Below are 14,926 nucleotides of genomic sequence, written 5' to 3' on the forward strand. Positions count from 1 at the left end.
CATGCATGCGTGGATGGGGCTTTGTTCCCTTGCATGGCCTGGCTTCTGTTTTGATCTAGGCTTCCCCAGCAGCACGAAGTCGAGTTTTCGCCCCGATAAACCCCTTTTATTTAATTTACAGTGAATTCCTCTCCAGCAAAGTCTTTCCTCTCCCACGGTCTTTCAAGTTGGTTCACAATTACCGACCTTTAGTGGCCAGGCCGATATCTTTCAGACGCCGCAATACTTGGCAAGAATGCAGGAATGAACTAATTGCCTCCTGCAAACTCCACTCCCCTTTTGCTCCTCTTTGATTCCCTCTGGAAGGGCCATTCATCCTCCACCTGTGGCCTTACTCCCAAGTCGACCCTTGTTCTTTAGCTGTTCCCTTCGTCTGGCAACTCTGCGCATGCACCCACTGGGAACAGGCTCCAGCTGTTCGTCTGCCTCACTGATGTCTGACTCTGAAGACAGCTGATAACTGGCATCTGGCCCTGGCCCCCTCTCTGCCTCCGAGACAGAGCCCTCGTCAGAGCCTTCCCCAGACTCCAGGACTGGCCCATGTTCCTCCCCAACCTCCTCACTGTCTGAATATGCTGCCAGCTCTGGCCGCTGGTGGACCACAACAGTTTCTGGAGGAGTGTAGACCAGTGCCAGGCCCCGCCCCAGGGATTTGGGGACCCCTGATCTAGTGAGCTTTTATGACTGACGGTAAATGGAGAAGGAGAGTCTTCCCAGTTCCAATAACCACCTTAACTATTACAGCACAGGGGTTTATGCAAGGCAGCTGTTGATGCAACCACCTTCAGCTGGAGATGCTTGCAGAATTCGTTTGATTTCTGTTAAGGACTGGCTTCCATAGTGCAGATTCCAGAGAGTTTTTTTTTTTTCTGCTAAGCTTGCAAAAATTGCTTGTAGCATTTCTGCTGTTGTCGAACTTTTCCACCAAAGAACTACATAGCTTCATTTATAAATGCACATAAGTTGCTGTTTCTCTTCCTTGATTCTTGGATTGTCTTCCAAGAAAAAAAAAAAAAAAAAAAACAACCCACTACTGATACTAAAATATGTGGCATTGGATGAGGGAGAGATTGACTAAAATGTGGTGCTTTGTAAGGACAAAAGTACGTTCTGCTAATGCAAATCTGCAGGAGCTTGAAATTCCATCAAAGCGGTTTATAAATCAATGTTTCTCAAATTTTGCCATTTTAAGGTGTGTGAACTACAACTGCCAGAATTGCTGGCTGGGGAATTCTGGGAACTGAAGTCCACAGATTTTTAAAGTCGCCAATGTTGAGAAATATTGTAATAAATAGTTCTGCACCATTAAACCAGCTAAGTTAATTATAACATACTTTCCAGTTTTCTTATGAGCTTTTTTTTAAAAAAGAAATGTTTTCAGCAGAGTTCTAAAAACAGAAAAATAGCCACCACACCTTAGCAGATACACATACAGATTAACAGAGTTGGAATGGACCTTGTAGGTCATCTAGTCCAACCTCCTGCCCAAATAGACCTTACACCATTTCTGACCGATGGCAGTCCAGTCTCGTCTGGAAAGCTTCCAGTGCTGAAGCTCCCACAACTTCTGAAGGCAAAGCTGTTCCATTGGTTGATTGCTCTCACTGTGAGAAAATTTCTCCTCATTTCCAGGTTGAATCTCTCCTTGGTCAATTTCCATCCATTATTCCTTGTCTGGCCTTCAGGTGCTTTGGAAAATAGCTTGAGCCCCCTCCTCTCTGTGGCAGCCCCTCAAATATTAGAACACTGCAACCATGTCTCCACTGGTCCTTTCTTCATGCCCAGTTGCTGCAACCGTTCATCGTATGTTTTAGCCTCCAGTCCCTTAATCATCTTGGTTGCTCTTCTCTGCACTCTTTCTAGAGTCTCAACATCTTTTTTATAGTATGGTGACCAAAACTGGATGCAGTACTCTAGGTGTGGTCTTACTAAGGCTTTATAGAGTGGTAATAGTACCTCATTTGATCTTGATTGTATCCCTCTGTTAATGCAATTTAGGATTGTATTTGCTTCTTTGGCTGCCACCGCACACTGTTGGCTCATATTTAATTGGTTGTCCACCAAGACTCCAAGATCCCTCTCACAGTTCCTGCTATTAAGCCTGGTTTCACCCAGTCTAGATGTGTACTTTTGGTTTTTCTTGCCTAAGTGTGAATGAACCTTGAATGAACAACTACGAGTTCTAGTGTGTTTTCCATCTATTTTTATCCCTTTTTCTTCTGGGGAAAATATATAATAAATGACACCAAGACGAGCCATCTTTTACAAAATGCTTGACTTTGGTGAACAGTATTCGTTGATTTGATGAAATTCGCACTGAAGGTAATTACCCTTCATTGCCCAAGAAAATTGTGCTGCCTGGGATTTATGAGCTTTGCAGTCTAGTAAGTAGAGAGGAAGGCAAGAGAAAGGATCTTCGGTTCCCGGGAGAAAAAGTAATACAGTCCTGGACAAGTGATCTGTAACCCATGGTGGCTCTTCATGTAGGCTTCAAACGAATTTAGGTTGCTCTATAGAAAGTTTCTGCTATCGGATCCGTGGGAATAATATGTTTGTTTGTCGGCCCTTTTGATCCTCTAGGCTCAACAGTGGCGGAATGAAAATTTTGAGCGGCCGATTGACATGGAGGGCTCGGGGGACGATGACTCCTTTGAAGATGAAGAACTAGAGGAAATGGAGGACTTCTATTCGGGATCTGGCTCTGGATGTGAGTATGGGACCGAAATGGAAAGAATACGTCATGCCAGGAAGGAATATGTCACGCCAATTGTGGCTTTGATTGTCCGATTAATGGAATAGACGGGAAGGCAGAAGTCGTCTTTGGATTTTTTTAATAGGAGAAGAAAGTTTCAGGAAAGTTCTAAAGGGGACTGGATTTCCTGGCACTTTCTTTGGGGTGGATGAGGGGTGGATGTGATTCACATATTATGCTAAGCCAACAATGGGCTTTCTCTCTGATTGTTCTTTTTTGGATGTGGTGTGAAGTCAGCTAACTGCTCATGGTTCATGCAATGGGCAAACCTAGTTCATACCATGGTTTAATGCAGTCTGTAAAGCTACCAGTACCTTATCTTTCACGGTGTGCTCAATCTTTCAGAGATCAGTATGGACAGATTCCTCTCTCTCTCTCTCTCTCTCTCTCTCTCCCCATCCATCCCTTGTCCCTTGTCCCCTTTTCCCTCATTTTCTCTCTTTCCCCTCCCTCCCTTTTTTCCTCTCCTTTTCTCTCTCTCCCCCTCCCTCGCTCCCTTTTTCCCTCTCCTTTTCTCTCTCTCCCCATCCCTCCCTCCCTTTTCCCCTCTCTTTTTCTCTCTCTCCCCCTCCCTTGCTCCACCCCACCCTCTCTCTCACACGCACACATATCCCAGAGCACCATGTGTTCCCTCACAACAATCAACCGATTCTGGTCACCCCCCCATTGCCTCACTGGAAAAAGTTCTCAAGAAATGCTAAGCGTTTTTAAAACGGAAACACCTATTTCAGAGGAAGCTAGCTTTTGGGAAATCTGAGTGTGAATTTTGACACAATACGTGTAAAGAGGCAACCTGTGGAAAGCCCCTTCCCCAATTTTTGTGCTCCCTGAAACATACTGAGATAGGGCCAACAGTCCTGCTTTTATTGACCAGTGAAGGAGCAGAGCGTTGAAGCTTAACTGACCCCTTTTACTGTTTGAATTCCACAACAATGAGCTGAAATCCTGGCTGTGTCCATTGAAGATCCCGGAGAAATGCGTTGATGCTGGATCTGATACATCTTTGCATTCTTTGGGTCCAGTGGTCGGCTTCAAATAATTTAACAATCGGTTCTCTGCCCTAAAGACTGGCTGGGTGGGTGTAGCCATGGTGGGCGTGGCCAGGGGGTGTGACAGGCAGCACTTGGCCTCCTGCACACCCCAGGGAGCAAAAACGGGCCACGGGGGGGGGGAGGCCTGTGCTGCACCCCCCCAGCCCAGTTTTGAGCCTAGTAAGCCTCCCTGCAGCCTCCTGGGAGCAAAAGTGGGCCGTGGCGGGGGGCACACCCCATTGCCCCGTGCCCCATTTTGGGCCTAGTAGCCTCCCTGCACTTACCAAGGAGCCAAAATGGGGCGAGTGGAGATTCCTGGAAGGGGTGGGGTGGGGTGGGGCGAGGCCAGCTAGCAATTTAACTACCGGTTCGCCTGAACCGGCCCGAACTGGCTGAATCCCACCACTGTTTGGGTCCAAATATTGTAGAGTGGAGTTCCTATCACCCACAAAAGTCCTTCGAAATTCTCATCCTCCATGCTGTTACTGCAGACCGAATTCAACCGGTTAAAGGAACGTTGAATGATGCCTTAGGATTCATGGAGATTTGCATTTTTTAAAGGGGAGGGGGGGGAAAGAGTGTTGCAAGAGTATAAATCTCTTAAAGATTAACAAGTGGTAAATTCCACGGAATGGAAAAGAATGACTTCCGAGGAAGCATGGAGATAATCGCAGTGCTGTTATTCAGCTCTGGTTGCAAAAAAACATGGAAAAAAAAATCAAAGCAGGTATTTAATTCTGACTAAAATAGCAGGGATGCCCATTAAAAACCAAATTGGAGCAGTTGCCATGCTCTGATTTGCCAGCTAATATCCATAGTTTAATTTTCATTCAGTTCACAGTGCATTGTTTTCATTCATTCATTGACTTTAATTATTTCGAAGAGATGGAGTTTTTCAGTGGAAGCAAAACGAAAAGCGAACTTGGGCGCCATCAGATAGGAATGAAGAGCAGACCTCTTGCAGATTAGGAGTGTGCTTTCCAGTATATCTAACAGAAAACTGGCATACTTCCAGATTCTTCTAAACTACAACTGCCAGCACCCGTCACTCTTAGGCATTCTGTGTGGGCTATGGGGGAAAACTATGGCTTAATAAAATCTGGAGGACTACAGTTTTCCCAATTCATATTATAAGATAGCTCTTTGTTGTATCTTGTTTCACTTGCGGTTGTTATAAGTAATAATATTAATCATAATCATTTAATGACCCCATAATCCCTTGTGGGGTGGAGTCTGGGCAACTGAATGGAGCTAGCAGAGCATTTAATGGCCGGATGCCTTTCCTGTTGCCAATACAGAGTTTTGTTCAGCAGATATATTCTCATTGTGCCCAGAGAGAGAGAAATATCTGCCTCTATCTAGGATCGAACTCACTGCCTACTGATTGTGAGGTGAGAGCTCCACCTCTAGGCCACCGCACCACTCTGCATAACTAATAATATTAATCAGCTTGAATAATCTACTGCAAATTGTCTCAATTTACAACCATTCATTTAGTGACCGTTCAAAGATACAACAGCACTGAAGAAAATGACTTGTGACCGTTTTTCACACTTAGGTCCATTACAGCATCCCCATAATCATGTGATCAAAATTTGGATGCTTTGCATATTTATGACGGTTCATATTTATGACGGTTGCACCATCCCGGGATGATGCGATCACCATTTGCGACCTTCTGACAAGCAAAATCAACAGGGGAAGCCAGATTCACTTTACAACTGTGTCACTAACTTAACAACTGCAATGATTCGCTTAACAACAACGGCGAGAAAGGTTGTAAAATGGGGCAAAACTCATTTAACAACCATCTTGCTTAGGAACAGAAATGTTGAGCTCAATTGCGGTTATAAATCAAGGACTACCTGCATTTCCTGGTCATTTCCTGCCTTAGGGTAATGTAGAGTAAAAGTAGTCTTCAACTTACAACAATTCATTTAGTGACCGTTCAAAGTTACAACGGCATTGAAAAATGGGACTTATGACCATTTTTCACAGTTATGACCTTTCCAGCATCCCCATGATTCTTGTGATCAAAATTCAGATGCTTGGCAACTGGTTCATCTTTATGAGTGCTGCTGTGTCCCAAGGTCACATAAATAGCAATAGCAATAGCACTTAGATTTATATACCGCTTTATAGTACTTTACATCCCTCTTTAAGCGGTTTTACAGAGTTAGCATATTGCCCCTAACAATCTGGGTCCTCATTTTACCCACCTCGGAAGGATGGAAGGCTGAGTCAACCTTGAGCCTGGTGAGATTTGAACTGCCAAATTGCAGGCAGCCGATAGTCAGCAGAAGCGGCCTGCAGTACAGCACTCTAACCACTGCGCCACCGAGGCTCTTAAACATATTTTGCGACCTTCTGACAAGCAAATTCAATGGGGTGGAAACCAGATTCATTTAACAACCAGATTACTAACTTAGCAACTGCAGTGATTCATTCAACAATGGTGGCAAGAAAAGTCACAAAATGGGGCAACATTCACTTTAACAAGTGTCTCACTTAACAACAGAAACGTTGGGCTCCGTTGTAATTGTCGTAAGCCGAGGACTCCCCGTGTTGTTATTTTCTAGATGAAGTCCCTGTTCTCTCTTGCAGATTTCAAGCAGGACCCCGGATCCAAGACGGTTGTGCGGCTCACCACGGATTCACCCATCCTCCTCGCTACCACCTCCGCTGTGTTGCCTGTCACATCTGTGCAACCAGTTGCCACCCCTTTGGCACCGCTCCCTACTGAGGAGGTTATTTCCGATTCAGCTACCAACGGTCTTTACATTCCCAGGATTTCAGAAACACCAGCAGTCACCATCTGGAAAGCAGTAGGTGTTACTGCAACCCCTGCAGCCCGCGATGTCGCGACTGCGACTACGACGGCTTCTAGCATGGCTACCACAGCCTCCACCACAACGGTTACCTCTAGAGCAACAACTGCTGCCCTGAGGGACGTGCTGCCTGTGATCACAATTGTTGCCGTGACACAGTCGATGATGCTCGAAACCCCGACGACGGCGACTGTAGCCAGAACGGAAATTCCAGCTTCTCCCCTCGGGACGACCAGTGAGACAAAGGTCAGAGATACGGCCCAACTCAGCACTTCGCAGGAACCAGATGTTACCACAGTGCCCCAGCCTCCCACAGCAACACCGACGGATGCTGCTCAGGTAGACCTGAAGCTAGGAAGGAGTTTAAAGACAGGCGGTTTCTCTCAGCGTGGTGGCTTCTGCATGCACTAAACCAGAGGTGGGGAACTATGGCTTATGACTTGTGGACTTCAACTCCCAATCATGAAAGGGCCGTAGTTCCCCATCCTTGCTAAGCCATAGTCTTTCAGGTCTAACGGATAAGATAGGATACAATAGAGCAATGATGGCTAACCTTTTTTCCATCGCGTGCCAAAAGTGGGGGGAGTGCGGGGGGTTGCGTGCACACGTGCCCACACCCATAATTCTATGCGCCCACCCCCCGTGCACAACCACCCCGTGCTCCCCCCACTTTTGGCACGTGATGGCATTGTGGGCCCGGTAGGCCCGTTTTTCGCCCTCCCCAGGCTCCAGAGGCTTTCTAGGAGCCTGGGGAGGGTGAAAACGGCCTTCCCTACCCCCTGGGAGCCCTCCGGAGGCCAGAAACAGCCTGTTTCCCAACTTCTGGTGGGTCCAGAAGGCCTGAAAATTAGCTGGCCAGCGCACGCATGTGTGCTGGAGCTGAGCTTGTGTGCCCACTGATATGGCTCGGTGTGCCACCTGTGGCACGCGTGCCATAGGTTCGCCATCACGGCAATAGAGAATAGAAGTATAGAATAGAATAGAAAATAGAATAGAATAGAAAATAGAAGAGAGAAGAGAATAGAGAAGAGAAGAGGAAATAGAAATATAGAATAGAATAGAATAGAATAGAATAGAATAGAATAGAATAGAATAGAATAGAATAGAATAGAATAGAATAGAATAGAATAGAATACTTTATTGGCCAAGTGTGATTGGACACACAAGGAATTTGTCTCCGGTACATATGAGCAATACGTGATAAATCATGATCATAGACACCGTAAAAATACTTTCATCATAAAGCATAAGATACAATACTTAGTGATAAGGTATAAGCTCACGATAACAGTCCTTCTGGTCTTTCTGCCTATTTGTCAATCAATTAATCAATCAATCAATTGTCAGCCAATCATTAGTTTCCTCCCTTTTTTCCATTTTCCATTTTCCTGCCTTCCTGTTTTCCTTTGTTTAGGAACAGTTCAATACTGTTGGGCCCAATTGGTTTTGAAGCAATAGCTGTTAACACTGGCAGAGCCATTTCAGCGCAAATGTTCATCATTTCTTTGTTTCTTCAGTGTTTAGCTGTTCCTTTGAAAAAAAAATTATTTGGGGTGGAGTCTGTATATGCAAAGAAGGGAAAAATAATGACAGGTAGTCCTCAACTTACAAAGTTCATTTAGCGACCGTTCAAAGTTACAAAGTAGCTTGTGACCATTTTTCACACTTAGACCCTTGCAGCATCCTCGTGATCATGTGATCCAAATTCAGATGCTTGGCAGCTGCTCATATTTATGATGGTTGCAGTGTCCTGGGGTCATGTGATCATTTGTTGGCAACCTTCTGACAAGCAAAGTCAATGGGGAAGCCAAATTCGCTTAACAACCGTGTTACTAACTTAACAACTGCAGTGGTTCACTTAACAACTGTGGCTAGAAAGATCATAAAATGGGGGCAAAACTGACTTAACCCATGTCTCACTTAACAACATAAATGGCCATAAGTCGAGGACTACCTGTAGCGAGAGTAAAGTCCTAAAGGAAGGCTACAGCGTTTGCTCCTAATTTCCAATAGTTTCAGCATTTCCTCAGATGGCTTGAATGAAGAAGTTGAGGGAATGATTTATCAGTTTTTCCAGATGACATCCCACCGGGTGGGATTGCTACTACAGTACTACTACTACCCTAGAAGAGAGAAATAAAATTCAGATGGATGATTTGAGACGTGGGCTGAAAGTAACAGCTTGAAATTTAGCAGAGTTGGATGTAAAGTTCTTCACTTAGGAGAAAGACATAAGTTGCAATAGTACAGAATGAGAGGTACAAGCTGGGTGTAGTAATAGTGTGAGGGTAAAGGTTCGTTCTCTAAGCTTATGGGTTGCTTGGTTTCCAGATGTTTTGTTACCAGGCTAGGTAACATCTTCAGTGGAGTTTAGGGGATGTCAGTATCAGTGTTCTGTTTATAAGGGCTTCAGGTGTGGGCGTGATAAGTGGGGGGGTCTTGTAATGGGTCAGTTGTGAGTCATCAGTGAGTCTTGTGATGGGTGTTTTGATAAGGAGATTATATAAGGTCAAAGTAATTGGGAAGTGAACTGCTTGTGTCTGGGGATTGTGTGAGTTGGTTGAGGGTTGGTGCTGTGTCTGGTTGGCTATGCAGTTGATTTGGATTCTGAGGCAGGTTCTGACCAGTTCTGGAGAACTGGTAGCGGAGAACCGGTAAATACAGTAGTGAAATCCAAATATTTTTACTACCAGTTCTGTGGGCGTGGCTTGGTGTGGTGTGGTGTGGGTTGGTGGGCATGGCAGGGGAAGGATACTGCAAAATCTCCATTCCCACCCCACTCCAGGGGAAGGATACTGCAAAATCCCCATTCCCTCCCCACTCTGGGGCCAGCCAGAAGTGGTATTTGCCGGTTCTCCGAGCTACTCAAAATTTCCGCTACCGGTTCTCCAGAACCTGTCAGAACCTGCTGGATTTCACCCCTGGGTAAATACCACCTCTGACTGGCCCCGCCACCATCTATTCTCTGCCTCCCGAGTCCCAGCTGATTGGGAGGAAATGGGGATTTTGCAGTAACCTTCCCCTAGAGTGGGGTGGGAATGGAGATTTTACTTGCCATGCCCACCAAGCCACGCCCACCAAGCCACACCATGCCCACCAAGCCACACCCACAGAACTGGTAGCAAATTTTTTGGAATCCCACCACTGTTCTGAGAGGTTCGTAGGCTGGTTTTAAGTCAATGTGTCTGTTGTTGATGGAATTGCTTGTGGAGTGCCAGGCTTCGATGAGCGTGGTGGGTGGTAGTATGGCCAATGATTTTTGTGTTGCTCCAATTGAACTGGTACTGTTTGATGCTGGTGTGGGTAGGGATGAAGGATTTGGGATCGTGGCATTTGACTGCCAGCTGGTGTTCGCGGATCCTAGTTTTTAATTAAGAATTCTAGTATAAAATAATAAATAACAACTAAAATCTATACTAAAATCCAGTGTCATTGACATGATGTTTGTCTCATGTAGAATTGGTTGCAGCGGTTACACTTGATTTTGCCGATTTGTAATAGCGTTTGTGAAAAGGAACTGGAAACTAATCACAAGTGAAATGTGAGTCAACGGTGTGACGCGTTTGCTAAATCAGTCAAATGCAGAGGGATAGTTTCCAAATCAGGTTTGTGTGTGTCAGTGTTCTTCATTGGGTTGAGTATTATGCCTAGATCTAAGCACCACATGTTAAGAAACGTTTAGGGAAAAGTGGAAGGAATACCAAGAAATGGCCGCAAGAATACCCAGAGGCCTGGACCTTGAGGGGATGATGGTTTTGTTTTAAAGAGCCTTGGTAGTACAGTGATCTAAAGCACCCTGTTATTAAGACCAGCTGCCTGCAATTACTGCAGGTTCGAATCTCTCCAAGGCTCAAGGTTGACTCAGCCTTCCATCCTTTCTAAGGTAGGTAAAATGAGGACCCAGTTTGTGGGGGCAATAAGCTGACTTTGTATAAATATACAAAAGAATGAAGGCTATTGCTTAGCGCATTGTAAGCCTTCCTGAGTCTCCGGAGAAGAGCGGCATATAAATCAAATTAAAAAAAAAAAAAGGAAGATGGTATCCGTGGGAAGATTGTGAGAATGATTTACAAAAAAATGTCTATGGAGATTCTCAGTCATCCAGGACATGGTTGCCCCAAAGGTGCTTTTCCAAAAAGCATCTGGATTTTCTTCGTTTTTTCCTTGAAAACGTTTTGCTCCTCATCCAAGAAGGATGAGAACCGAAGAAACTCCTTGGATGAGAAGCAAAAGGTTTTCAAGCAACCCCCCCCCCCAACAACCAAGAAAGTCCGGTTGCCTTTTGGAAAAGCACCTTTGGAATTTACAAAAGAAGTTATGAAGGAGAAGGTGAAGACTTGTTGTTGTTGTTGTTGTTGTTGTTGTTGTTTTACTGAGCCAGACTGCCAGAAACAAAATAAGCTCTGAAGGGTCCAAGCTCCGGACTGACACCGGTAGGAAAAACACCACACGCTTGAATTCAAACTGGGTTTATTCAGCCAGACTCTGGCATGCGGTGAGTTCATTCAGCAGCAAAACAGCAGTTCGTAAAGTCTGTTTGAAGCAAGTGTTGATCTCCCAGTGCCCTTAAATAGGCAAGCCACGTCTCCTCTGCACTGGCCTCGCCCTGGTGCTTATCATGCACCAAAGCTCTGGCCCAGCTGATTGTCGGGCTGGAACAGCTGCTCGGTGCATTCCTCGCTTGGCCACGCCTCTGCGCCTCTCAGCTGAGCTCCACTGCGGCTGCTGCGGCTGCCAAGCCGAGCCGATCATAGTAAGGCCTCCTTCATTGCTGCTGCAGCCGTCCTGGCACCCCCCGTCATCGGTGCTCCACGGACTATGGTGTTCCCGACACCTCCCCTTCACTCATGCTCCTTCCCGCCCCAATATGGCAAGCCCTGGGCCTCACAGCTTGACAGGCGGCTCCTCTCTACCAGGGCCGCACCTGGAAAACAGTAAGCAGAGGCAGTGAGTCATCACGTTATCACGTTCACAGGAAGGCAGATTCCATTTGGATGTCAAGAAAATCATTAAAAAAATCATGTCAGCAGAGGAACCAACACCGTGAGAATAATTAGCTCATCCTCACTAGATGTTCTCAAAGAGAGATCTTTGGGAATGCTTTGAATTAGATCCCTGGTATTTAATCACTTGTGTTTCCTCTGTGAGCCTGTAAAATGCACCACTCATTAGCATGGAGAGGAAACATAATATAGAATTGAATTATGCATCTAAAGATACCTAAGTTACCTTCCTACTAGAAAACAGACTTTTAAAATTGATTAAACTAATTGTAGAAATCCCACTTCTGCTATTGTCTACAACCACACACACACATAAACACACACACAAAAAGCTGAGCGACCAGGAGCCCCATCAGTGAAACCTGTAATTAACCTGACTAAAAATTTAGTTATTTACGTGAATAGATAATACTTCAATGTCTTATTCCTTTGTGTGTGGTCTCCATGGCAACTTAGAACAGGAATTTAAATATAAAACAATTGAATGAACTGTATCGCTTCAAAAGGAATGACACGAATTTTTTTTTTTAAAAAAAAAATAAGCTGCGAACAGATCTAGATTTCATACTGCTAAAGTTTGGGAAACCAAGAGGTGCCTAAATGAAATGCTGTGTTGATACATTTATCAAGATCTATTAGGTCATTGTGATTCAATGGGGAATGTTGGTGAAACGCTTAACGAAGGCATTAGCCCAGAACTGTGAAGACCCAGGTTCGAGTTCACTTCAGCTGTTATTTCAGATGATATAGCAACCTATTTATCTTTGGATCCTCCAGTCCATTCTGTTGAGGGCAATCTCAGATATCTGAAGGTGGTCCTACTTGAAGCAAGCGAAAACAATGAGGAGAATAAAGGGTCCCTGGTGCTCGCTGAGCTTGGTAGTTTTCTTGCAGATGTTTCATTACTCAAATAAGCTAACATGATCAGTGTTAGACTAGTACTGAAGATGTTACATCAATGGTGGTATTCAGCCGGTTCGGTCCGGTTCGCGTGAACCTGTAATGGCGACTTGCGGGTGGGGCCGCCTACCCGCCTCGGTGCTATGCCATCCTATTTAGCCATGTTTTCTAAGCTGTGTGCATGAGTGCAAGCTGCGCGCTTGTGCAAAGCGCATGCACGGAAGGCCGTGCACATGCGCAGGAGGAACGCACAATCACATTTTTGGTGCACGGCGAACCAGTAGTAAAATTATGCAAAACCCACCTCTGTGTTACATACTTTGGGCAATGAAAACACTTGCAAGAAAACTGCCGAGCTCAGAGAGGACCAAGTAGACCCCTTATTTCAAAGCTAAGCTACAAATATTCTCCTTTATGAATGAGAAAAAAATAAAATAAAATGTAGATTCCTCTGTGTGATCCACATGAAGAACATTGTGGGAAATGAAAGTGGGGGCTTCCAGACCCAGCCATTGAGATGAAACACTTCTAAGACCCTTGTATCAATAGAAGAGCAGAGGTGGGTTTCAGGAGGTTCTGACCAGTTCTGGAGAACCGGTAGCGGAAATTTTGAATAGTTCGGAGAACCGGTAGTAAAAATTCTGACTGGCCCCGCCCCCATCTATTCTCTGCTTCCTGAGTCCCAGCTGATCAGGAGGAAATGGGGATTTTGCAGTAACCTTCCCCTAGAGTGGGGAGGGAATGGAGATTTTACAGTATCCTTCTCCTGCCACGCCCACCAAGCCATGCCCACCAAGCCACACCCACGGAACTGGTAGTAAAATTTTTTGAAACCCACCACTGTAGAACAGAGATGCTGAACTTTTAGCTCGGAAAGTGTATTACCCAAAACTTTAGTTAGCCAATCTCGCAGCCCTTCAAGGAGCCCTGATGTCAGCTCCAGAGTTCCTCCAAGGAGGCTATCGTTGCCTTTCCTTATGGGAGAATCAATTCCTGAATCGATTACACATTGTGGCTACGACATTTTCTAAGAGGAAGACAAAGAGGAGGGGAAAAACAAATCACATCGGCCAATCGACGTGGCACATCCCTGAATGAATTGTTTCAATCACAGCCATATACGGCATCCTTTTTAAACAGTCTGGTGGTTGCAAATATGACAGGTGTTGTTGGGAAATTTGATCCCGCTCTATCGTCTCTTTGGAGAATAGAAAAAAGAAGAAAAGGGAACGGTAGCATTTCTTCACCATTGTTAACGTATTAAAAAGCAGGGACCAGCTGTGTGTAGGTGGGAATAGGTTGAGGTGGAGGATGAAGTACAAGGACCAAGAGCAATGCCAACCAAGTGCATGTGCCAAGCCAAGGATAAATCGGAGCTGGGTTTACTCCAGGGGTGGGTTCTACTTACCTTTACTACCGGTTTGCAACGGGACCGCACACACATGAGCTCTTCTGCGAATGCACAGAAGCTTCTGCGCATGCGAGAAGTGTTCTGAGGATGTCAGAGTTGGTGGGCGGAGCATCCCTCCGGTTTTCTTACTACCGGTTCTATAGAACCGGTCTGAACCAGGGGCAACCCACCACTGGTTTACTCCCTCTGGCTTAATATCTGTGGAGTGTCTCAATCATCCTGGACTTCCTTGATTTTTTTTTTTTCTCTTTGAAAATGTTTCATTTCTCCTCCGAGAAGCCTCTTCCGTTCTGACTGAACTTAAGAAGCCTCTTGGATGAGAAGCGAAATGTTTGCAAGGAAAAAAGACCCAGCTGCCTTTTGATAAAGCACCTTTGGGACACTCTTTGGACTTGTTCCTCGAAGTCTTTTCTCTCATTTCTGGAATGTCGTGGGGGCAGATCCTTGTCTGTTTGAATTCTAAAGTCCCCAGAATGCCATATTTTTATGCCATTGTTCGTAATCTGTCTGCGGGATCTTCTTGCAGCCGCTAACTAGGCAGTTCACTGTTTCTTCAATTTCTTTGCATAGATGGCATTTTTGCTATCTGTTCCTATCTTCTCAGTTCTGACTTTCTATGGATTTGTTCATAAGGCTTGGTCTCTTGCAGCCAGAATTAACCCCTGTGTCTCTTTTCTTCAGCTTCCCTGCACTTGGCTTCTCCTCTTCTTTTCTTCATTTGCTGTTTGTTATAGATCAGTTCGGTCTCTTTGGTATTCGGTAAACCTTCATGGTGTACTAGCTTCAGTGCCTCTTCGTGGATGCCCTACAGGAATTCTTCTAATGCCCCCTTTTTTTCTGATTTTGGCTGGTTTCAAAGTTAGCCAGATATTTAGATTGGAAACGGCATTGTTGTCCACTTATTTTGTCCTCCCTAAGGACCTATTATAAGGGACGCGGTGGCTCAGTGGCTAAGATGCTGAGCTTGTCGATTGAAAGGCTGGCAGTTCAGTGGTTCGAAT

General features: G+C 45.2%; 1 protein-coding gene across 1 annotated transcript in view; it reads left to right on the forward strand.

The window, feature by feature from the left end:
* SDC3 (syndecan 3) overlaps positions 1 to 14,926 on the forward strand; it is a 98,709-nt gene that overhangs the window by 76,010 nt on the left and 7,773 nt on the right. The window contains exons 2-3 of the mRNA XM_060691533.2: positions 2,581 to 2,707; positions 6,388 to 6,950. Coding sequence (XP_060547516.2) covers positions 2,581 to 2,707; positions 6,388 to 6,950 — 690 coding nt within the window. The remainder of the gene's footprint in view (positions 1 to 2,580; positions 2,708 to 6,387; positions 6,951 to 14,926) is intronic.

This window comes from Pantherophis guttatus, chromosome 10 (genome assembly GCF_059756535.1).
Source record: "Pantherophis guttatus breed Tessera chromosome 10, ASM5975653v1, whole genome shotgun sequence".
Taxonomy (NCBI): Eukaryota; Metazoa; Chordata; class Lepidosauria; order Squamata; family Colubridae; genus Pantherophis; species Pantherophis guttatus.